The following is a 26,188-nucleotide window of genomic DNA, read 5'->3' as shown; positions in this document are numbered from 1 at the left end:
GACTGGTCACCAGCTTGACTTTATTCTGATTCTAGTTTTGAACACACATGTAAACAACAATTATGACACAATTTTAAGCAAGAAAACATAGCTGAGGTTTTACACATTTTAAAATTTCTTCCACTACCATTCCAATAGAAAAAAAAAATCAGGAAACAAAAACCTCTTGCAAATGTATGACTTTGAAGAGATGACATTTATAAGCAAACTTAATAAAATGCCATGCAGTAGTTTCCTATATACACCTTTCTCCTTTATATCCTTTAAAACTGGTATTTAAAATTCCCTTTTATTATTAAAAATACTTTTATAAAAATAAAACACTTTCTTTGTTATCTGTAGGTACAGGATCCTTTTTCCAGTGGATTCATTGCAACTCTGCTTTGGACAGAGTATATCATGCACTTCACAAATACCTTATCACTTGTATGGACAAGCACCACTTGATATATCTGCACAGCAGTCCTGATCCTGTTTCCACTGAAGCCAATGACAAAACTCTCACAAAAGCCTCCAAAGAAGTTAAAGAACCTCTCTTTATTAGCTATTCTGATGAGATAAAAACATCATCCAAGGTTTGGGCTCTTTCCTGTTTATTTTAATTGCCAGAAAAAGCAAATATCAGATTTAAAATTTTGATTCAAGCATATCAAAATACACTATTATAAATCCATATTTACATCTAAGGTCTGACTCACCTTTTTTGCCTATGTGTAAAAACTAAGAATAAATTTTCATTATTACAGGACTGCCATAAACTGAAGTTTACAAGTGCTTTTAGCATGATACTGCATGCATTTTGCTTGCCTTTATGATGTCTTCAAAGAGAATGTCATGTTTAAATATCCACTATTTGTAAGTGGATATAAAAAAGTTTGCTAGGCAAACTCTCAGAGCAAGCTGTTGAGGCAGGGCTTTGTTTCTAGATATGCATGTGGTAAACTCAAATTTAAGACAGCTTTAGCTACTTGGCATCTAAAAATAACAGTTAACATTTTTAGCCATAAAAATATAGGGCTTAAGGAGTCATCAAAAAATTTAAAAGGGCTGACCATTTCCTGCAGCTCAGAAGGCTTTGAGTTCTAAACCATGTACAACCCAACACAATTGTTGATTGTCTTGCAATCAAGGTGGTCAAAAAGTCATTTATACAGAAGGGAATCCACAACCTGTGACTAGCCATGTAAGCAGTCCTGGTATCTAGAACCTATTTAAATATGCAAATATAAAGAAGAGATTTAACTAAATGCTGCTTCAGCATTTCCTGACAAATACAAATCTGGGAATGGCCTTTCACAGTACTTCACCTCAATGGAAAGTCTCATTTACTGCTGCCTCCATTACACACACACACGTGAGAATGCCAAAATACATCAGCTTGAGTACAGAAACACAGCTACACATCTTCCAAAGAGTATAAAAAATCTGACTACTTTGCAATAATTAATTAAAATCAGAGGCTTGTGAAAATACTGTCAGCTTACCTAAAGGAAAAAAATAGTGGTGATCCATTACTAACCTAATATTCAGTATTCAAAAAAAGTCAAAACAGAACACCAATAGAAACAAAAATAGCTTGGGGTTTTCAAATATCCTGTTATTAGCTAGAATCTTCCATTACCCACACTGGCACTGAATAATTGAAAAAAGCATGCATTTAAATAGCTTTTTAATTCACAGGTGTTAGAACATAGGAAGTACCTCTTAATATTCATTTTTTTCAGCAATATAAGACTGCAACAGTATCACCATACAACACACAGCTATTTCTACTAATAATCCATGAGATGGAATCCACTCCAGGCTGTAACACATTCTACCAATAAAGAAATTAATCCAAAATTTTATATGTACAAAACAGGCAATACATGAACACCTCATCTTCAGCTTCTGTTTACAAACAGGTGCCTATTCCTTACCTGCTTGCTGGAGAAGAAAATAACAAAACCAATACTGCTAATTAGACTATCAGGAAACAGGATATCACAGCACAAATAGTTTTATTCAGGTCAAAGATATGCAAGGCTGCTCCTATGGTTCTTTCAGTAAAAGTGAACAGAGACTGAACTAAATTCCCTATCTTGATTCTCAGATTAAGTTTTAGAAATAAGATCTATTGCTGTACTATCTATAGAAAAACAAATGTTAAGAATCCCCCCTCTCTGCCCTCCCCAGGCAGAACATTGCACCATGGCACTGAAAAGCTGAAATGAGACTAAAGCACTTAATTCTACAGGATAACATACATTCATCTAATGCACATTGGCATCAGCTGTACAATCTTAACAGCATATGTTCAAGGTAAAGCAAAGTTTGGTAAAACCTTCATATAGAACAGTAAAAGCAGCAATTATTTCCCCACCATTAGAACTAAAAACAAGTTTAAGTCTACTAATAACATCTTTTAAAAAATCCACACCTACAAAAAAGCAGTGACTTTGTCTTGGACAAAGATGGCCTTGCCCTGAAAGCAGGGTGGTATTAAATAAAATATTTCTGATTATAAGTTACTACTTCATGTAAAAAAAAAAGCATCTTCATCTGGTAAAGCATTTGTGAGCTTGATAGGGTATGATACCAGTTTATTTGAACTTTTGCTTTCCTTGCTATTTTTAGTTTGTGGAGGCTGGCACAAAACATTTACTAGAGCTTAATGGCTTGTTGTCTCATTGCTATTATTACAAACCACTCATGTGGAAAGTTGTTAACTGTGCAGTTTGAATTCATAGGTGCTTGTTTGCCACTGGTTGACATCAGCATTGATCATGTTGCGCTCGGTGAAAGTGACGCATCCCTCGGAATCGATGAGCACCACCGTGTTCGTCCTGCAACAGCAGCAGCACAAGGTTACACCTGGGCTCCATCTCAGGAACTGCCAGCCTGCTATCCCCCACTCCCAAATGTTTTAATCCCTTTTTTGTTTTTTTCCCTGAGCACATCATCAACACACAAGCAGGGCAGAAATCATCCTGACAAGTTCAAATGGGCATTTTCAGTCTGTTCTGTCACGCCACTGCTTTGATTCCCTGCTGCACTTGCAGCAGCTGACACACAAACCTGCTCACAGCAGAGAGCATGGTAAAAGCTTAAACTTAGTGCAAAGTGCTCCATTCAGAAAGAAGTAGCATAAAACAAGATTTTCTTCACACCCTACATGTACCCATGAGGATTACTGACACCCCAGTACTCTCTTCATCCCTTTCTTTCAAATCCATTGTGCATATTAATTATTATCACAGGACATTGATATATGATCAAGAAAAAGGTGTCTCTCTAGAATCTTCCAAAGAGGAAATTTGTTTTCAGCAAAAGCAGATGCCAGTTGTGCATCTATTCCACTTTGCCTTGGCTAAGCTGTCATTTCTCCATGGACACTGCAGTATCCTTCCACAAAAAGGTGACTGACACTAGGAATTTTGCACCATCCTCATCTGGTGGCCTTTCCCAAGTTACTTCACAGTTGTTCACTCATACAAAAAAGCACTTAATTTCCTCACAAGAAAGTGAGGCCCAGTTAACAACCTCTATTCACTACGGCCTGTTGCTAAGGGAAAGGTAAATGTGAGCATACAATTATAGCAGTAGGGAGACTTGAAATGTGTGCCAATTCAGCAGGAGAAGGTCAGTATTTCTATCAAGTTATCCCTGTTTCCTTTGAAATGGCTGGACTCCAATCTGTGAAGCAAGGGGAGGAAGGTGCTTTGTTACCCTGTTAAGTCTTCATTATCCTATATTTAAAATGTTCTTTTAATACATTTAAAGAAACCACTGTAAATACTGAGTATCTCTCTCAGGATACCAACTTAAAATACCTAAAGCAGTGAGCACTCGCTTATCAGCTCCCACCTCTACAGAGGAAATACTATGGCTGGACCATGCCACAGACCAATCTGACAAAACTATTGGCAGACTTTTAGACCAGCAACAGGGTTCACCAGCAATTTTGTCCCACTTAAGATCAAATGAAGATTTGCATTGCATTACTCTATTCTTCTTGCAGTTTTGGTGGAACAGTCAGAGCAGAGAGTGAGAATATCTCAGTAGAAACAGCAGCATCAGTTAGGGAAGAAATGGAAATACAGGTTCTGCTGAACAAGAGCAATAGGTTCTTAATGTATGAAAATGGCAGATCCATTTTATGATGCAATGTCTAAGGAAAACTCTGATTTAGCAACACAGGTGACATGATTCCTGCTCATGGAGGAGAAATGTGTTCTGCAAATCTCTGGTAGGATCAAAGTTAGATGTGCTCAGATCTGCTCTTACACTGGGGAAGCAGGAGAACTGTATTATCTTGTCTGGGACAAGGCAAAGCTGTGCCCTGTTCTCCATCAAAGACGAACCACAGTGTGAGCTTCAAATGCTCTTCAGCAGCAAACCCCAGACACTCAAATACTGACCAAGGAAACACATGACTGAATTATACCAGATTAATATCTTTTAAAAAATTAAAGCAGTCACTATGGAGCGTAACCTGACAATAGCCCAATTGTGATTTGAGGTGTGCTTTGATCAGTACACATTCATTTCTGGCTCTGGTTTCACCTTGTTCCGTAGCCCGGGCAGCGAACGCACACGGCCGCGTACTTGTTCAGGATGGGGCGGATGTAATCCTTGCCTTGGTCCTCAATTGCAGGGTCTGGTAACTGACTGGAAAAAGTAGGAAAAGAGTTTAAAAAAAAATAAAAATCTCCAATATTAACACATTCATCCCTCTTGATCTGGAAGGAGTTCCAGGACATCCCTGAGATCACAGGGCTGAAGCAGAAGAGAGGGGGTAAAGGGCAAAAACCCATCAGGAAAGAATGGAATTCTGTGATTAAACCAACCTCTGTACCCACTACATTCCTGTAATGTGCACACACAAAGAGATCATAAAGTAATATGAAACAGGATATTTTAAGAAAGTTCAAAGCTAGTGCATATCCACATGTTCATATTTATTATGAAAAGATCATTTCATCTTGAAGTATGATTTGGAAAGATTACAGGCTTAGTTTAAATATTGCTTTTTGTAAGTAAATATTTCCCTTTTATAGTCAGATGGTTTCAGATGAGATCAAATGGAATTACTGAACATTAAGGGAAGACCATTTGACTATGTTGTATCTTATATCTTTGTCTTCTTACTAGTAAAAAGTATAAAGTCTAACAATTTTTTAAAAAATCACTTGATGAGATAGATGAAAAAAGCTATACAGACAGCTTAGTAGACTCCCCAATTACTAGTCATTGCTCAGATGTCTGAGTTCTTACACAAAACTTTATTTTGAACCACTGAAAAATGCCACATTCATGAATGCTGGCATTAAAATTTGCTGTAAAGTTTGGGAAATTGAATCTATATACCAGAAACAGCTTTGCTTCAACTCTAATCACTTCCCAGACAGATAGAATTCAAGGTAAACATGAAAGTTACCAGATGGTGAGCAATGATATGAATTTAGACCACAGCACCTCCTGTATCCAACTCCATGTGTGCAGAATGTAGTGCTATCAACTTCCTTTCCTTCTGAACATCCAGCTGATGGGCTCAGGTTCACTGTGCCATCAGTTGTGAGTGCAGGAACCTTCCTTACATCTCAAACTCATCTCTTGGGGACTACCTTGACTGAAACTTACTTGACTGGAACTTTCCTGACTTAATTGTACACACCCTTCCTTTTCTCCTTCCCCCACTTAGCCTGAAACAACTACACTTCTGAGGAAGGCAGCTGGTTGAACTTTGAGGTGCTGCTTCTCCACCCTCTATTGTCTGCTCTACACTGAGCAGCAATACAGAACAGCAAAACCTACTAACACCAACCTGCTCAGCACCTGTGAGGGCACTGAGGCCCTGGCACAGGTTACCCAGAGAAGCTGTGGGTGCCCCATCCCATGAAGGTGCTCATGGCCAGGTTGGATGGGTCTCTGAGCAACCTCTGCCAGTGGACAGTGTCCCTGTCCATGACAGAGGTTGGCACCAGAAGATCTTTAAGGTCCTTTCACATCTAAATAATTTCATGATCTATGAAAATAAGTGCTTTCTTTAAGTGCAGTAACCAAACTTGTGAGCCTTCAAAAAGCTGACAGCAAGCAGCTTCCACATCCCTAGACATGCACTCATTGCCCTTACTAAGAGAAGTGCAATCTTTAAAAAAAAAGGGCACAGAGAAATCAGTGCACAGCTGATGAGGTCTAAGATTGCAGTAGCCTTAATTGTGTCTCCTGCTTGAAAATCAATCCTGTTCAAAGTCAGGCTCTGTGAGAACACTGCTTTCAATTAATATGAAGGTAAAGTGCTTTTTCCCTTCAAAACAGTTTTTATATGCATATTTTTAAATGGGTCATATTGTATTTGAGTAAATTCCAGGTATCACATTCTTACGGCTCTTGATTATTCATCACTGTAAGGAGCTCCTTCACCAAGTCTTCTTTGGTGAGGTCTTGACTTCTCTTGACCACTTCTGTGAAAAGCTGCTTCCCATACTGAAGTTTCTTCCATGGTGTATCCAACAAAGAATTACTCAATCCATATATTCCTACACACAAACACACATGAAAAAGCCCAATTAAACTGGAAAGTGCATTCTGGTGATTTCAGTTGTCGTTACAGATTTTAAAAATTTTAATAAAGTCTAAGTGACTCCCCAGCTAACCTTTACCTCCAGGTGTGCCATAAACACACAAGCCCATTACTGAACAGGAGAATACAGCAGGCTCCCATCTTGTGCTAGGCTGAGCTTAAGCACTCCCCTCATGCTGATGCTCATGCTTGGTTTTAGTTCTACTCTAATTCACATCCACAGCAGTTAGCTTAAATTTCTGGTTTGCTAAACCATGAAGGTACAACAGAATTTTATAATTTCTGCAATCTAGTCTTGTCTAGTGTAGGGATAATAATCATAAGTTATCTTTGCCTCTGATTTTACTCTTGAAAAACACTGCAAAGCAGCACTGCATGACAAGAAGGACCCTTCTCTTTAGAGGCACCCTCTCACCACAAGCCAGACAAGAGAGATCACCAAGCATCCTCTCCTCCTAAAGGCAGCCACATACACAGGAGTCTGTTGTCTAAGCACAGAGACCAGAACCATCTTTGGTACAGTCTGCAGATACCTAGAATTTGTGACTCAGTTTGTCATTACAACATGGCCAGATTTTAAAATAAAAAAAATTCTGTATTATAATCTGTTTTATGTTTGTAGCTGTACAAAATCTAACAGTTGTTTCCAAGAATTCATGCTGTAATTGCTACAATACCAATTTGCCTACTGGCAGCCACATTTTGACCATTAACCTAAGCAGGCAAAGTGAGGCTTTGCCATCAAGTGTTACAGTCAGTTACACTGCTCAGAGCCTTCCATGTGTCCTGGTTCCATTCAAACTGCCTTTTTGATGGTGACTTCTGGAGCATTGCTCTCTGTAGCTAGCTAGCAAAGAACTAGATTTAAAATATTTTAACATCAATTCACCTTATAAGACAGATTGTGGTCTTTTTTAAAGCCAAATCTGTCCCTGGGGGAGCACAGTCATACTGTGACCTTCAAACTGCTGGGTAATGGAAGTTAGGGTCAGACCCTTTGAAAATTCCATTCTCAAGACAGACTTCTGTTCTTCTGCCATAATTACCTAAGCAGGATTCCACTAATTGCACTGCAGGTGGGTACATACACTGGCATGGATAGAAACTTTTCATGAACTATTGATTCTTTACTGCAAGTTATTAACAAAAACTTATACGAATTCAAGGACATTTAGTAATATTTTCTTTTAAAGAATGCAAAGAAAAAGTCAGTGAAGACAATGCTTAAGTAGCTAAATTACTAGAACAATACAGAGCTACATAAGAAAAAGTAATATTCCGACCTTTCTCAAGAAAACCTACCAGCATTTAGGAAAACAGGTTCTGGTTCTCCTCTGTTTCCATAGTAGCAAATTACATCTCCTTTGGTGGTACTGAAAAATATAAATACAAATTTCTCCTTGAAAAGCCATCAGCTTCTATATTTGATTATGCTTTAATTTAATGCAATCTTTGAGCACATTAAGATGCTTCTCCCACTGTTGCTCCTATGATACCAGACATTGATGTGTTTTATTACTTTCCTCCTCTCAAAACACTGCACCATTATCAGGAAGTAGCATTATCATTTTTAAACATAACTGCAGTAAAATTCAGTAAAACCCCGTAACTTCTGCATGGAAGCAGCCAGGCTTAAAGACAAAAACCTGATTTTGATTAACTGGAGATTTAGTTGTTTGGGAGAAGGGGGCATGTGAAAACAAAGGAACTGTCCATCACAGCAAGTACCCTTTTCCCCATCACTTCTTTGAATCCTTCCTGCATTCTAAGCCACTGACTGCTGTAGGCAACTTCAGGTGGCAGGAGTGCATTTCAGGCCTACTTCCAGCAATGCTGCAGGGCATGGCTGGGTCCTTTGTGCATTTCTTGGCTGTTTTCAGATCCCTGTAGTCACTGAATCTCTCTAATTGTAGGCACTGGCTGCAGCACTCACTCTCTCTTGTGCTCAGAGTACAGGGAGGGTCTTGCACAAGGTTCAGAGACATTCCAACATTGCAAACAACTCTTATTTGACAGAGATGGTATCAGCATATCCAAACAGCAGGGATCTACACAGTCACACTGATACAAACCAACTGATAAGGGAAAAAAAGAGAAAGTAAGTCATCAATAAGCCTTGTGTGTCCTGTGGGAAATGGATTGCCATTAGATGGCTCACTCTCAGCATCCCTCACTCAGCTGACATGGAATCCTGATTCCTCAGATCATTCCAGTTGATGGAGTTTGGCTTTTTTTTTTTTTTTTAATTTGCCAGAATACAGCAATGAGATCTAATTCTGTATTTCCCCCTAGTGATTTACTTGCTCACAGTTACCAACAAACACATTCTCATCATAGTTCAATTTTTAATTTGTCTCTCAAGCTCCAGCTCCTTAGACAGCAGACAGTTTCCAAATTGGAAAAAAAGAAAAACAACTAAACAAAAAAAACAAAACAAACAAAAAACCCCCAAACACAAAATTTGCAGTTAAGACTGAATTTGGATTAAGTAGCACAAAGCATAATACAGAAGAGAAGCTATTTCCAACTCCTCATTTTTTTCCTAAGATAAAAAGGAGTATCTCTGTGCTGATGCAAATCAGAGTATATAGAATGCAATCTCATTAATGATGTACTGGAACTTAAATTGCTCTGCATAACTTAGCATCCGCTACTCAAACCTTAATAACAAGCAAAACAGTCTTGATTTAGCTGTTTATATTCTTCTTGAAAGCCATTATGAAAGACATTCTACAGTGTCCTTTGCAAGACAGCCAAATGAAGAAGGAAATATTAACTTATTAATTATAGAAGTCAGAGGAGTCAAGAAGAGGAATATGGAAAAAGTCCCCATAAAGCAAAAATAGAAGTGCCTTTCTCTGTGCACTACTCTTCCTCCTCCCAAACCCAAGGAGCTGTCTGATACCACACAGAGAGATCGAGTTTTTCAGCAGAGGCAGAAGACATCAAACATAGCAAGCATATTGTGTACACTATTTTTATTGTTATTTATAAGACATAACATCAGCTATGATAACATCAGTTACTCAATTTGCAGTTTATCGACTTTTAAAAGAAACGTGTAATATTTCTGAACTTTCCTCTAGTGGCTTAAAAGACACTTATTTTCCTTATCTTTTTCTTCTCATCCTTAAGATCCTTGTCCAAATTTATTTATGCTGATGTCAAGACTTACTGACCACCCAAACTCTTCACAGACAACAGCCCACCTTAGGTATCCTAAGTTAAGACATCAGAAATCACACAAACTACTTTACTGGTGCATTAACTATTTCCAAATACCTGCTGTAGAAGGTCTGTGAAAAGATCAGAGCAATTGTTATAACCTGACGTCTCACAGTGTTAGATGGAAAGGTGGACAAGTGGCCCAAGGAAGCTGTGGAACACAGCTGTAAGACAAGGCCTGTCAGAGATGAGACTGCATAGTGAGTAAACTGGCTCTGCTGACTTCCTCTAAACAGCTTTTTACATGAAAGAATATAATCCTCTAGCATCTCTTCCAAGATTTGTGTCACTGACAAATTCAGTAACAAGATCCCCTGGAGTTTATCAAGAAGACAGGGAATACATGCAATTGCAGGGTCACTAATTCAGGGCATTGGGATTTTATGGCATGCACACTCCCCCAGGAGTGTTTTCACTTACCTCCACTGCAGCACTGCTGCTGCCTTCTGTCAAAGGGAGACTAAAGCCTCCCAAGAGACTTCTGAAATGGGGATACTTTCAAAATTTAGTTCACTGTGCCAGTCAGCTGCTCTTTCTTTTATCACTTGGCTCTGCCTATTCCCTTCCTACTGTTTACAGGTACTCAGAACTGAACATCAAAGCAGAAGCCAAGATGAAAAAAAATCACTGTAAGCTTGATCGCAGCAATAGCCTCAAAACCCTGGCCTGCACTCAAGATTCTCTTCCCTCCCAGCCTTACAAGTACAGATAGCAATTTCACTGCAGAAGTAATAAAGGCATAATTAAAGTGATGACAATAGGACCCAACAGACATATTTTTAAATCCCAGCCATAGCTGACAGCAGAAAGAAACTAAAATTATGCTCTTAGATACATCATTCTGTCAAAAAATGTAAGCAATAATAAATGTTCTAGGCAGTATTCTAGGCAGCACAAATCTCAGTAGTAATAGAAGCTCCACAGCAGCATGAAAGCCATGCAGAGTTTGCCACAATCACTTCTTAATGTTGATGAAACATAAGCAATGTCCTTCTGCACTCCTGCCCTGCTTCACCTTCAAGGTGGCTCCAAGTCATGTTCAACAAAAACTCAGAATGAAAGAAAAAGGAAAAAAGTAGTGAGGCAGTAAAGCTGCACAGACTGTGGTTATCACCAAGTGATCACTCCCCTGGGCACTGAGCTCTACTTTGCTACAGACAAGGACATTGGATTGTTTTATGAATAATCTGTGCATGTAGTTTTTGTGCAAGGACAAAAGATGAAACTGGCAGCAATGTTGAAATGCTGTACAGTAGTTTCCAATAAGTAGTATGGTTCACAGATTCATTTTCATTTCTTCAATGTTCATGAGCTATCATGAGATAACTCTTTCTGTTCTGAAGCTAAAAATAAACAAGCAAACACCAAACCACCAACTTTAAAGCCCCAACATGTACCACCTACCATCAAATAAAATGGTGAAAAGAATTCTGCTGGATATTCACAGCATACAAAGTCTGCCTTAAAACAGACTCTGATTTTGTTGTTGGTGTCTAAACATTTCTTTGCCACTGTCCTAATATTTTGGGCTAGGCAGAAGCTGACAGTAGAGGAAAGAGATAACAATGTTTTTCAGAAGCATTTTTCTTTCTTCTGACATTGGACTGCCCATCCATCCACTGGAAGTGACTGAAGGTCTATGCAGAAATACCTCATTTTCATGAGGGAGCCACAAGAAGCAAGACAGGTATACTCTGCCAAAGGTGATACTAAATTAGAAAGTGCATGAGAAGAAAAGGAAATGAGCTTACAGAGCAATCCCAGGGACTTGACCATCCATGTTCTTTTCATACCAGCACTCTGACCCTATCTCACTTTGAAAAGGCACCTAAATCCAGTCTCTGGAGAGCAATCAAATCCTTCCCACCCAGCCAGGTCACATTAACCATGCTGAATGGCAGCCTGCAGGTGATGGTATAGTTTAGTACATTTTCCCTGCAGGGCTTGAATACTGTCTGTGACATGGGAGAACAGACAAGTTCACCCAAAAGGCAATTTTCTGTAATCCCCTCCAGCTGACTTGTTTGTAAGGCACAATTTGTCTATTCATCATGGAGAAAGTGATTCACTCCTGTTCCACAGGGATCTTATTGCACATGAACTAGATGGGCTCTAACTGACAGCCTGTCAGAGGCTACACTTGCTGGGTGGGTGACAAGAAGCTGCCAATTTGTCCTTCAGGGCAGTCTGAATTACACACTTGGCAGTAAGGAACACAAGTGAGATGCTGCCACAACAGCCCTGACACAAGTTTGAGGTACCCATGAAAGGCTGAGTAGGTGTAGCAGTAGATTTGTTGAACACAGGTTTTTCCCCAGGACAGAAATGATGTCCTGATCATCAACAAAAGCAGCTCACTGCCTTCAGGTATTATCACAAATGGAGAAAGAACAAAAACCCCTTGAATATTGAGATATTGAGCAGGTATTTACTTTACAGAACAGTCCAGCCTCTGATAACCTTGTTCCTTTCTAATCAGACCTACAGACAGCAAAAATGAGAGGAGTGGCAACACTGCTTTCCTGGAAGCCAATTTTGCAGCTGCACAAGATTCCAAACAGACACTGTTTGCCTCATGCTATAATTCAACATAAAAGTATGTTTAGCATAAAGCAGAACTGAATAAATATTCATGACTCTCATACTCAGCAGGTACACCCAAGATGATAAACTGAAAAATCAGAAAAATAAAAGTACTAAGTAATTTTCTTAAAACAACAAATCAATAGTGTTTAAATTGATATAAAGAGATGCCACAGAGTAAATAGATTATTACACTGAAAGTGTCAAAATCCATGCATGTTAAAAATCAGAGTCACACTAAGCTGTGGAAATGAACAATGAGATTTTATAACCTGTATAGTTGTTTCCAGCTGCCTTTCTTGTATTACTGCACCTGTCATCTAGCATACTGTCATCATAATCATACTGAGAGAAGATAAAATTTCTTTTTCTGAAACGTGTACCTGAAGATTCAAACATTGTAAATCTCTCTAAATATGCTGCTTACACTCAGCAGAATGTGCTCAGGTACACCCCTTCCCACCAGTGCTTCATTTACACTTTCAGTCTGAGTTTCCCCTCCATTTCACACACTCTAACAGAGCCCATCACTATTTGTTACACAATGGAAGAACACATTAAGGACAGTCCTCAATCTTTGTTTTGAACAGTAACATGGCCCAACAAAATAGCATCAACTACAACACCATTTTCTATTTACACAGAGAAGTAGCTCCCGTTCACATACCACATTTCTCTTTGGAGTAATTCTAATTTCCTAAAATGACAAGTTTACAAATATTATTGAAATTGCTCTGCATCATTAGCTTGCCAAGAATTTCATTTCATCAGAGTATCCACGGCTAAGGACATGTCAAAGCAAAGAAGTTAATCAACACACAGAGCTTTCAGAGTGATACTCAACAAGGAATTATGACCTGTATCACCATGGAAAGACTATTCAATTGAGCATACAACTCTCTATCACCCCAGCATGGAGGAATAAACAAACAAACCCAACACAGGAATGATTGCCTTAAATAAAATCAATCAAACCTACTTTAATATCATCGTACTAGCAGCCATTATGACTATTCTCTTTTCCTACATTAAAAGGAAGAAACTCAAACTTACTGCTTGCTAGGTCACACCTTGAATATGGTATTTTCTTGAAAACATCTATTTCTTCTGTTACCTTTTCAGTAAAAGATAGCCTTCCAATTTATGCAATGTAGCAAGGCAGCAACATACAGCAGAAAACTCAAAAAGTTAAATCCTCTGACCATGGTAAAAAATAATTTAGGCAACTGAAAAATTTTGGGAAGTCTCTGGTGAGACGATGAACTTTATAAAGTAGAGAGTAAAAAGACCAAAAAGCATCAAACCCTCCAACTGCCTGGCCATCTACTGGATTGAATTTCTGGAAACATAACCTATATATTTATTTCTAAACAGCCCCACCAAGCAGAAATACACTCATGGTACCTTCACAGAACTGACTCCTAAGTTTTGGCCATCAGCTGAAAGTGGTCTAATACAGAAAGTGAAAAATGTAAATACAAGGCCAGTTAGTGAGAGGGTGCTAGAAATGCTTTCCACTGAAAACAGTAAACACTCTGGCCTTCTGCTTTAAGTGCATTCCCAGAAGCATGCAGAAAAGCTGAGTGGGAGAAGGCCCTGCACCATCAGGTTGTCTGACAAGATTAATGCTTCTGCACAAGTGTGCCAAAGCAGCAGTGTGCCCCTGGCAGTTCAGCTGTGCTCCCAGGCATGCAGTGTGCATCCAGCTGGGAACTGACACAGGCCTGGAGATGCCTCAGCCCTGGATTTCCATTCCTCCCCATCAGGCAGAAGGCAAAGTAGCAGATGTACTTGTGCACAGACACATGCACAAGCAGTGGAAAGGACTGTGCCAATCACACTAAATTATAATTAAGTATCCAACATCCTTTCTCAGCTACAGAAACTTAATGTTTATTTGTCTTGTGATGATTTTTAATGTTTAAGGAAAGATTAATGACACAGACACACTGACAGGAATAATAGCTTGAAAGCTTTCAGCTGTTCTAATCCTGCTGCAGCATGTCAACTCTCAGAGAAAAAAAGGTGTCTGAGAAATTATGAGCTGAGGTTTTGTCTTCTCAAAATACAAAACCCAGAGCCTCCAGGGTAAAGACTGTCTACAGCCTATCAGGGAGTTGCAAGAAGTTTTGTGGGAAGCAATGCTTAGAATACAAGATAGCTCTCCAGTGTTTGAAAGATAAACAATAACAAAGGAAAGGAAGACTACAATAAAATTAGGGCCTTGCATGCCAATTACCAAAAACATGAGCTCTAAGTTTAGTTTGTGACAGGCTTTGCATTATTACACTTTGGTGCTATGACTTTTATGTACAGCACTGTTATTACCTTTCTCCCTCTGATATTTGACTGTGATGTTTTACAGACTTACTTCAAGTCAGCTGCTAATAAATTAAATCCATTGTAAAGATGTCCCTCTACTGAAACTTTCTTCAAGTAAGAGTAGCTGTCCAGATCTGCAGTCAAGAAGTTTGTTACAAGAGCACCTAAGAAAGAGAAGTACATAGAGCAACTTGTATGTGTGTGCTCACTTTTCTGACAGCCCTGATAAAACAAACAGAAAGATAAAGATTCCTGTTGCCAACAGGCTGTAACAGTGGAAGAAAACCCCAAACCACAAAACCAACCCAAATAATGAACCAACCTTTAAAAGTCTTACATCATTCTACCATGTTCACATTAAGAGAAAGGACTTTTACTCTGAAGAACTCAGTCAAAAGCTCTTGGTGAAATTCTAAGAATTCACATTTACTAACTATTCTGGACTGGATGCGCCTTTTGTCTCCTCCCACCTTACAAATTCTTTCTTGTCTTGCTTCACTTCCCTGATACATGATCCCAAAATGAAATACAAGTGACATGGTTCATTTGTTTCTCTGTATAACATTGTTTGTCACTGCAATATATTCCCAATCCAGCACCATATGACAGTTACACACAAATCTATTTTTACTTCAAAAAACCCCACAGATGTGCTGTTTTGAGCATCCCCTTTGAAAGAGGGTTTTTCTATTATTTCTCCTCCTCTGATTTATCAATGGGGAAGAAGAATCTTTTAGGCTACTTCCAGCATAATCCAAGTTGCATTCCCTGACAAAGGTATTTGAATATGAATATTCACTTTAAGAAGTCTACTGTAACCTAAAACTAGCTCAGTGCTTGGCTAATTTTTCTGCCTGTTAATTAGAATTACTTTGCAGAGGAGATGGTGCTGCTGCATAGCTTGTATGAATGTGACTTCAAGCTCTAGGCGCTACATCTTGTTTTACTTATGCCTGCTTGATCAAGAAATCATTATCCAAGTCAAGTTCCTCATATATGTACTCAAACTCATCAGTTAAAAAATTTGTTTACAGCACATAAACATTCTTTTTGTCCATAAAGCTGTGTTAAAAAAATTAATATTGCAATCATCACTATTTTACTGGAACATCAGGGCTTGTTTGTCCACTTCTTTTTTTATTTTTTATTTCAACTCCTCCGTACCTCTTCCTTTTGCATTTTTATCAATCTTTGGCTGCATATAGTTTGTCAGGGCTGCCATCTTGCCTTTCTTACTGATTCCCAGCCATGTCCCTCCTTCTTTTCCCTCCTCCATATCCAGACCTAATGGAACAAGTAAGAGTTAGGTTATTAAATACATTAAAATTAAAAAATGTTTCAAACTCACAACATGCTTTCCTTAGATGTATAAGGAAGAAAATTTCTTATTAGAAAGGCAAAACCACCACTCTAACAATGAAAAAAACATGCCATGATTCCCTGATATAATAAACCCCTCAAAACAGCAAGACACACGTACCACTAAGGATCTCATTGCTGCTGTCCCAAAACTCGGCCGATTTGGATGGTCTGTGGTAGAATTCATCCCTATTAGCTGCTAGAATAAGCCTGCAGAACACAAGAGGAAAAAAGACAGTATTACTTACAAATTGGAACTTCACAGTACAGGCAGGAGCAGAATCCAATTTTTTCCAGAGCATTAACTCATTTCAAGCATGAAACTATCCTTTATCTCCCACCTCACCTTTGTCACTCAGTGTTAAAGTTGGACTGACATCTGACAGCAGCCTTCTCTTTCACTGTCGAGAGACACTCAGCAAGTCCCTCTTGGTGAGTGAATGAGGCAAGTGGTGTTTTCAAAAAAATAATTCTTATAAAAGAAGACACTGAATTCAGATTGCATAAACAACCTTAAGATTCCTCAGCACAGTTACAGCTTAATTAAAGAAAATAATTATTATTAATTTGAAATTATTTTTTTAAAAGTGTTTTTTGTGGGTTGAACATCCTCACCTGAGGAGCAGGTAATGGATCCAAGTAAAGGCAGAAGACAAGGGTGACCCCAGGCAGGCCCTCAGTGGAGGCTGAGGGCAGCAGGGGACTGCAGGCAGAGCTGCACAGCTCCAGGGCAGCTCCCAAAGCCCTGCTCATCAGTACCCACAACATGACTTGCCTTTATTTCAGCTGTGAGACAGTGAATGCTCCCCCTTCTCTCCAGCTATGTTGCTTAATTTAATTTTAATGCAATGCTATCTTTCAAAAACCTGCAGATTTTCTTTACCAGTTTTTCTTAGCCTCAGTTATCTTCTTCACTGTCAGTTCCTCCTGCCAGCTGCATCTCAATTACAGCTGCACAGCCAAAGACAAGTTTGCTACTGGAACTGAAGACAGACCATACAATTTTAATTCTAATTTTCAGCCACAACACACGAGACTCAATTCCAATGACATCTCATTACTTTGTTTGGCATTCAGATGTACTTACATTTTCTGCAGGTTTCTGAACTTTCCTGCAAATTCATCTCTTCCCTAATACAGTGTTTTAAAAGAGGACTGCAAGGTACAAGTTGCACATTAGAAATACTACAGAAAAAGAATCATAATGAACCATAGAGAAACTAGAAAAACCTGACACTTCAATGGCATCCTTTCTGTACGGTAAGTGCTTAGTATTTTGCCTAACAAAGATAACATCTGTTGGAAAGCAAACTGTATGTACAATTTTATCTTTCCAATGCAAATATAATATTGTTCCTTTCAAAATTACATAATTTCTCTTCTTCCAGCTGATCCTAGTCTTTGAGCTATAGGCTTTCTGTTGGTTTACCAAATTTCTGTCATCTTACTTCAACATGCTCCATTAACAGGATGCAGCCTCCTTTCACAGATTCTTATTTAAATGAGTATCTCTACTTTAAAAAAATATTTAAGTGCACTTCTCATCTCCTGAAGCTTCAATTATACTTTGCCTTCAATAATTCTTGACATGAAACTACATAGTTTCTATTAGATTAAACTCCATAGTTACTATTTGTTTATGGTATCTAAATACTAAAAATAAGCAAAGTCTTTTTTGTGTGATTGAATATTCCCCATCTCAAGTTTAATGCAGAACCCTAAATTTAGCACAAGGCTAGTATACAAAAACATAATAATAAAAACATCTTTATTTTGTCATTTATGAAACATAATTATAGTGAAAAGGAACAATAGTAAGTGACCCCCATCTTCTAATAAATTGCAAAAAGCCTATTCAGCTATTTTTATAGCTGAAATAATTCAACTGTATTAGGATTTACATATAAAGATTTATTTTAATATTGAGAGAAATGAAAACATGAGAAATCATTCCATTAAAGCAATTTCCTACAATGCAATTCAGCTCCAGAAAAGAGCCTGTGATTATAGCTTTGAAGCTTGAAACATTAATTTATTTGTAAGATGCACACAGTACTATTCAGAAGGATGTAAAGGCAGCATATTACCTCTGACAGTAATAATGGACTACACTAAAGTGCTTGTTACACTGCACTAAACTTTACCACAAACAAGCCCCAAGAGGGAAAACAGAACCAGCAGCAAAGCTACAGGCAGATGGATTTGTTAGTGTGTCACAAGAATGAGCTCTTTGCTTAATTAGATGCTCAAGAAAATTGACCAATATGTTGCTCTAGAAACCAGAGTCTACCTGGATGGAAAATTCTCCCAAGTTTTACAGAGAACAGGTTTTAGCTTGGCTATTTTCTTCTAGCCAGTAAACTCAGTCAATGACAAGCTGTTTGTCTTATAAACTTCTAATTCCTATTACTGACACTTTCTTTCAGTTGGAAATGCAAAGCAGAGAACAGTAAGGGAAGTTTAATTGCCTGGTTTGTGATGGACAAAGAAATTTGTGTCTGCAGGTACAGGAATCCCCTTTTAGTTGGGAAAACTGTTCCAACACCTCACCATGAAATAAACAGAGCTACAGCACAGTGATGCCTGAAGTGTCAAGAAAAATCACTCTTAGCAAGAACTTGTAGAGAGAGGTCTCACTTGGTCCAATGGCCTGGGATTTACCACCCTAACAGGTAGCTCAGGGTGATTTATGTCAGGTATAGAGCAAGCACTGTTTAACAAAAGATACAGAGAAAGTTAAACACAATTAAATACTCCTGAATTTGGACCAACATCTCAAAAGTTTTGTCCTATTCTGATGCTGACAGCAAGTTGTTCTCTGATATAAATTAAGAACTTCAATCTTGATGCAATTTTTTATAGCACACTACTCTAAGTTCTACTTTTAAATATTGATCATGGCAGAAAGTTCACTTGGCAAGCAACTGCAGTTTAGATTCAAAGGATTTTCCCAAGGGGCATCAAATTGATGAATCTGTCTTTTGCTAACTACCAACACAAAGAGAGTCAGACCAAATAAATGGATATATTAATTCAGCACCAGTCACATCATAAACAAAATCCCTTTTCAGGCAGGCTCCAGATGCAGAAAGGAATGCACTCTGGACAACTGAGGTTTCCATTCTCATTTCCTCTCTTTCTGTAGAATGGCATCTGCTACTTAATCCAAGAGGACAAGAAAACAAGTCAGTGAAAGGCACAACCATTTACTGAGCAGAGTGACTGATGGTTTCTGGGTGAATACCAATAGTTGTACCCTACAAAGTAATATGGAACCTATACAGTACAATACACAGCAATAAACCTCATAGTCTGTTTACAGCCTGAAGTGCTTGCTGTCTTTTTATTACAAACTCAGTGAACTCAAAGATACTGATGTTGGAGATGAAATTTAAAGAGGACAGGCTACAATGAGAGAGAAGATGATTACAGGATGTTTAATACTTTGGAAACTCACCTGCATGACATCGAGAAATTCTTAGAAACTGACCTAGAAGCCTGCAAGCTTATTTTTTCTTCAGTTTTTGGCTAAACATTTCATACACATGACTTAGTTTATTGCCTACAGTTTTAATTGCAAGCAGTGGCTAGGACACTTCTTAGAAGTTCCTTGGTTGCAAACTGGAAGCCTTAAACAGATCTATCACACTGAAAGCAGGGGACAACTACAACTGTGATGCCCAACAAACAGGATTCCACTTAGTTTGAATAATAAAGTAGAAGGCAGCACTTCCAAACACTGGAGTACAATATCCAAAGGACTTACACAGCACAACAGATCATCAGCTAAAGGTCCTTGATTAGAAAGTTCAAGACTTCTGATATAGCCTAAAACCAAAGGGTTCTAAAAAGGCTCCAGTAACTCCTCCAATGGGGAAAGCCATGAAGTTAAACACTACAGAAGCACAGCTGAACACATAATATTGATTTGAGTTTGTAATTCACACACTGGGTACAAAAAGGAATTGTGCAAAATATTACAGAAGAAGGTCTGTTTTAACTACAACCATCTTACCTGTATGCATTTTTTGAAACTGGCCGTGGGTCAAATTTGAATAGAAGGATGCACATTGAAGATCTGATGTTTAAATCTTGTTTCTTCCACAAAGGCTCAATACAAGGTCATTCTGTAATAGCCTAAAATGGTAATAAAGATTATCAATTACACTGCAAATTATAAAAAGAGAAACTTGCTGCTGTGCTAGAGCTTAAGGATTGCAATGTACTGACTAATAGCTCACAATACAAATACATAAATAAAATACAACTTCCAAAAGAGAATAGTTCTAAAGACTGGTTTACTAATCAAATTCTTACGTAGTTCTTTCAAATTTATGGCTGGCTAGTTCAGATTTTTAGAGAAAAAACCTGCATCAAGAAAATATTGACAGAGTGTAGAGTGCTAGCAAAACATGAAAAAAACACTGTTATGCAATTTTCTGCTCATTACTAACAAAGCACCTTTACTTTTTTCCCCTTTCTTAAGGAAGGCAAAGTGCTTCTTTTAGAATAAAGGAGAAAATAAGACTCAAACTGTTGCAGAAGACAGAAAAAGCCTCATTAAAGACACTGACAGACCTGCAAATAAAGTATAACTTAGGCCAAGCTACTATCAATGTTCAGGAGAAATTATTATTGTTTAGCATTGGGTAAAAGGTCAGGAACAAACAGAAACACATGGGACATTCTGTGTCCAGAGTTTACATTTTGATGAGGAGTTTCCAGCACTTGTGCTATATTTAAAATTCTGGCCAGGCAGATGAAATGACAAATGTGCTTTCCATTTCAAACCAACAAAACAGCTTTCAAATATTTTGTGTTGTCCAATTAACATTTTTCTGGTAATAAACCTGCAGTCTGATCTTTACTCTTTGAGGCTGCTCAAACAATTATCAGAATGCCACCAATGCCCAATGATACACAGCCATTTTTATTTTTACTGAGAGCTTTTGCCATGCAAGGACTTTCAAGGCAAGTCAAGGGGAGAGGGAGGCAGAATTCAACACCACAACTCTAAGGCCATCTGAGGAACTCAACAACTGAAAAAACTTCTGTACAAAACCCAGGATTTTTAACCTTACTTTCAAGATATGTGGAAAGGGTCTCTCTTGCCCTTTAATTGCTACATAATTTGTCATAAGAGGTATCAGGACATGGATCATCTTGACTACATTCACATTACCAAAAACAGAGCTGCAAGTGAAGCATTTATACAGATTTTATTTTTAAATTAACAACTTGCCCATAGCTGCTGGCTCCTGTTAAGCCACAGTTCAGCACCACAACCAGCCTGCTGTTGTTGCTAGAGCACAGTAAGTTCAGTCTTGTAGCCAATATCTCCAAAGAGACTCTTCTGCTGCAGGACATGAAATAACTCACAAAGAGGTGCAACACTCCTGACATGCTTGACAAGAAAATTAGTGCACAGGAGCGTGTGTGTGTCTGTATATATATAAATACACCTCAAAGTATTTTAAATTCTGTTCGCTGACAAAAGGAATTTCCCTCCCAAGTTGACTCATAATCCATGAGCTAAAAGCAGCAATAGCAGAGCTATCCCAACTATTCTGTGTTAAACAGGTTACACAATTACACACTGCTGGCTTTCTTTGCCTCTATCAAGTCAGTCCCAAAATAACTGCATTAGAAATTCACCATAAAATGAAGATGCAGTCTTGAATTTTGGATAACTGATTTACTAGCCAGGTCTTTAAAAAGAACATAGCCAGCTTTATAGAGAAACTGTAACCACTTTTGAGAAGGTGATATGCCCCTTCTCAGACTTCCATTGCTGGATTTGAACTGCCAGTACTGGAAGACTTGGATCTTCTACATACAGATTATTTCAGAAACAACACTCACAACCCAGAAGAGATCACCTTCAAATCTATGGGTTTAGAGGTTCCCATCTACAGCACTACTGGGAATGTGCCAGGGAATCCTAAAAACTTTTATTTCTGGCAAAGTGCAAAGCAGCTCACTTGGTGAAAGCAGGGATATAAAATACAATTTTAATGACAACTGTCACTGACTATTCTTGCTGACTATGGAGATATGGCTGCTAAGTGCCTTGCCAGATAATTAAATGGATTACTTGATAGAAAACTGTTTGCAATTAATCACTCATAAAACCAATATTTTAATAAACAGGTTTCATGCTCATTGCCTGATTTATTCAGTTCCCTTCAAATAATCAAATAGGTCCAGCTGTTCATGCAAGTTACTGGCCAGCATAAAAATTAAACAAAAACTGCCAGTCAGAAAACAGCTGCATAGTAAATTTGCAGTACTCATCACAATTATCTAGAAGGACAAGTATTTTGAATACTTCAGTATCTTTCTAGAATCCCCAGTCATTATGATTAGGTACTACTGCTTTGACAGAATGCTTTTTGTCACCCCATGAACCTTGCTTGATTTTACTACAGTTCTTAAAGTTACATTTATGCTTTTCTTAACCCCAAATACCAAACCAGCATTTTTTATCTCAGGCTCCACCTTTTTTTTTTTTTAGACAGAAGTGTTTAAGGCAGATAAAACAGAGCTACCCCTTTAAAACAGCAGCAACACTTAACTGGCAAAGGAGGCAAGCAATGTATTTTGGTACCGTCTTTGATTAAAGCTGACATTGCACTTGAAACACCTGTTGTGGATATTACCCTTAAATTCTTAAATAAAAGCATAATTAAAGTCAGACTCAAATTTGGATATTCTGAAATTTACAATAATTAACAAAACACTAAGAGGAAAAAAAACTGACGAGAGGCTGTCATGGATGTTGTAAATACATAAACATTCAATCAAGAAGTCTTCATGTAGGTACCTTTCTCTCGAGCTCATACCCATATAAAAGCTGCTGCTGCAGCCACAGGGATGGGATGAGCACATTGCACAGAGCTGGGGCTGCAAAGCACATGTGCTCAGCTCAGCTGGAGTCCCCACACACCAAGGAGAGGAGAAGGTGAAAAAGATTAGGCCAGCACTGACTTCCACTTGCAACTTGATCCTACAGCAAGTCCAAAGCTAGATCAAAAGCTGATTTTCAATTTCCATTTCTGCAGAAAATGTGTCTTCAGAACCATGCTTAGAAATGAAGGAGGTGCCCTAGTTTAAAGAGTTCATATAGAAAAGGCTAAGCTGTGGTACAACACTTGCTTTCTGATTTTCTTTTTGAGGAGAATACAAGCCAGAATATACACACTATGCACCAAGGTCTGCAGGAATGGGGGAGAAATCCTGTGCTCTAGATTGGAGACAGTGAAGACTGCTCTCTGGATAATGAGCTTTTATAAATTCTAGTTTGCTTATTCCTACTCAATAAGACAACAGTTACCAAGGATGACATGATAGCAACAATCTCCTATTTCTGTAATGTTTCCAGTTTGCTGTCCAACTTATGCCTAATACACACAAACCAGCTTGTCAAGAACCACAAACATCCTGTAATTAAGCGTTCTGCTCCAAATGGCACCGCTAATTTGGAAATGACATTAAAGTAACTAACATTCTTGTTCTGTGCTACAGTACTCTGTTAGACAGCACAGTGTGTTGTTTTGCTCATTTGAAGGATCTGTTAAAAGCCTGAGTGGATAAATGCCAGCATAAGGTAGCATTTAGAGGGACTTTCAGGAGACCCAAACATGATAGATTGTGTATGTTCTTTTCATAGGGCTCCACCATCATTTGGTTGATTAGAAACAATCAGTTCACAATTTGGCATAAAACTGTTTTACCCTTAAGAACTCCCAGTAGCAGGCTTTGAAAAAGGAAGCCATTTGTTATGTATTTCATATTCATAAATGAAGCATCATAAATAACATCTGTCAGTTACCACAGTGATCTCAAGTGCTTCTCAACTCATCCAAAACTATTGTTTAGGTGCAGTCTAAAACACAGCTAAAAACCATTATTCACTGGAATCTGCTAGCTCTATGTACTACAACAGTAGCTAATGTTCAGCAGAGTACAGAACTATTTTACTGTCTCTTTTGAGTATGTCCAAATGAAACTGAACCCACAGTCCTCAAATGCCCATAGAGGGGCCATAAAGTTGGATGTATTTTCCTGCACTACTGAAATTAGGTTTTTAATAGAGAACTTTGAAATCATCAAAAATAAGACATGCCTGATTAGTTCTTAAAAGTAATCTATTTTTCTCCCTCAGAGAAAAGTGTCTCCTGGCTGCATTTTCAAAGCATTTTACTGTTTCATTTTTGCACTTCCCTTTTGTACCACATGCTCCACAGTAACAATAGTAAGAACTACAGATGAAGTGGAATAGATGGATCTATAATTTGATGACTTCCAGGTTGTTCCCTGTGAAGAGCATTTGTAAGTAACCCAGGCTTTGTAATCCTACCAAGGTGAAGAGTCAGTCTTCCCTGAAAGAGGCAGCAAAGCAAAAGCACAACACTTATGAAACACAGAAAATAACATGTAAGGTGAATGGCACTCCCAAGTTTAATGGGCTAATTTTATTTTCTGCTGCTTGATTTCTCTCTGGCGTTTTACTAGATGAGGTCCACTGTACAGCTCCCATGAGAACAAATGCCAGTAAACATAACCTTTCACCACACCATGTTTCAGAAACATTTACAAAAATGGGGTAGAGCAGCCTTTGCCCCAGTTTCTTAAGAGCACGATCAGCAACGGATCTGCAGACTCGGAGCCTTCTGCAGGGCCCGCTCCTTAGATAAAAGCTGTATTTTTAGCTTGTACAGTTCTTAGGTTTTCTTCAGGGAGGAACCACCAAAAGACATTAGTAGTTTTCACTGTATAACTATGACTATTGCTTGACCTCAAAGGGTCACTACATATTAAAACCTAATTTTAAAATTACTTTATTATTCTTGTACACTTACAATTACTCCTATACGTGACGCAAATACCAACCAGCCACCACCCACGCAGGAAAGAAATGCCATCGCATAACCAAGGAAAACAGGTGCGAACTGACACCTGAAAATATCCCCAGAGGTGCTGCTGGATAAAATTAGGATAAAAGCCTTAAGCAAATGGCGCTCAGGAGCTGCACCTTCCTTAGCGGGGAGGGCCGGGGCTGTGGCGGTGGCCAGGAACGGCACCCACAGCCCCAGAGCAGGAGCCCGGCAGCTCCCGGAGGCTGGTGGCAGCTGAGGCGGCGCCGGGCTGTGTCCGAGCCCGCCCTGCAGGCACGGTGACCCCCGATCCCTCCCTCGCCTCCCTCACTCACCCACGGCCGCCGCACCGCCCGTCCCCCGCGCCGCTTCCGGAGGGCGGCCGGGCCGAGCAGCGCCGCCCCTCCGGGGGCCGGGCCCGGCTCCTCCTCCCGCCGGTGCTGCCGGTACCGACACCTTGCCTGTGCTCCTAGCCCGGGCCTGCCGGTACCGACACCTCCCTGTGCCTCTCGCCTGGGGCTCGCCGGTACCGACCTCCCCTGTGCTCCTGGTCCGGGGCCCGCCGGCACCGACACCTCCCCTGTGCTCCTAGCCCGGGCCTACCGGTACCGACACCTTTCCTGTACCCCTGGCCCGGAGCCCTGCAGCTCTGCCCCGGTGCCACAGAGCCCAGCATCCCCCAGCACAGTGGGGAATCATCTCCCAGTGCCCGAGCTGCTTCTTGGCTGCCTCAGTCTGCTGCCAGCGTAGCTGGTTTAGAGCTGAGACGAGAAATTGGGGCAGTAGAAAATTTTTTTTCACTGTTAGGGTGGTCAGGCATTGGAACAGATTGCCCGGGGAGGTGGCAGAGCTGCCGTGCTTGGAGATGTTTAAATCTGGTAATGTGGTTTAGTGGTTTATAGAGGTTACAGTGGTTAATGAGGTTGGATTTCATGATCTTAAAGGTCTCTCCTCACCTTGCTGATTCTGTGAAGGTGTGAAATAATAATATTACTGATGTGAGCGTCACAGTACTCATGCCTCTGAGGACAGACACTCCCAGGCTGCTGCTGACAATCTTGGTGGGTTTGGATGCAGCTCCTGACCCCTCAGAACAAGGCCCCTGTGAGGGATGCTGCTCCCCTGACCTCCTTCAGCCGAGATTGCTCCCAGGAAGGCCCCAAAGTCACTGAGCCCTGAGTTTGCAAAGGGATGAATTCCAGCCAAGACAGCTTTCCTGAGGATTGAGAAAAACACAAGTAACAGCATCAAATTTGCT

The 26,188-nt window shown here is 39.3% G+C and overlaps 1 protein-coding gene across 1 annotated transcript; it reads right to left on the bottom strand.

Annotated features, from left to right (window-relative positions):
• TANGO2 (transport and golgi organization 2 homolog) lies at positions 1–25,332 on the bottom strand. Its single transcript, XM_063172766.1, has 9 exons — positions 25,266–25,332; positions 20,070–20,191; positions 16,176–16,264; positions 15,860–15,979; positions 14,745–14,859; positions 7,868–7,938; positions 6,368–6,521; positions 4,546–4,650; positions 1–2,825 (listed from the first exon to the last, which is right to left on the bottom strand). The coding sequence occupies exons 2-9, from the start codon at positions 20,123–20,125 to the stop codon at positions 2,705–2,707; spliced, it is 831 nt and encodes a 276-aa protein (XP_063028836.1). The 5' UTR covers positions 20,126–20,191; positions 25,266–25,332; the 3' UTR covers positions 1–2,704.
• Positions 25,333–26,188: the final 856 nt, after the last annotated feature.

The sequence above is a fragment of the Melospiza melodia genome, chromosome 20, assembly GCF_035770615.1.
Source record: "Melospiza melodia melodia isolate bMelMel2 chromosome 20, bMelMel2.pri, whole genome shotgun sequence".
Lineage (NCBI taxonomy): Eukaryota > Metazoa > Chordata > Aves > Passeriformes > Passerellidae > Melospiza > Melospiza melodia.
Note: the sequence above shows the minus strand (reverse complement) of the source record. Positions and strands in the feature narration are given on the sequence as shown.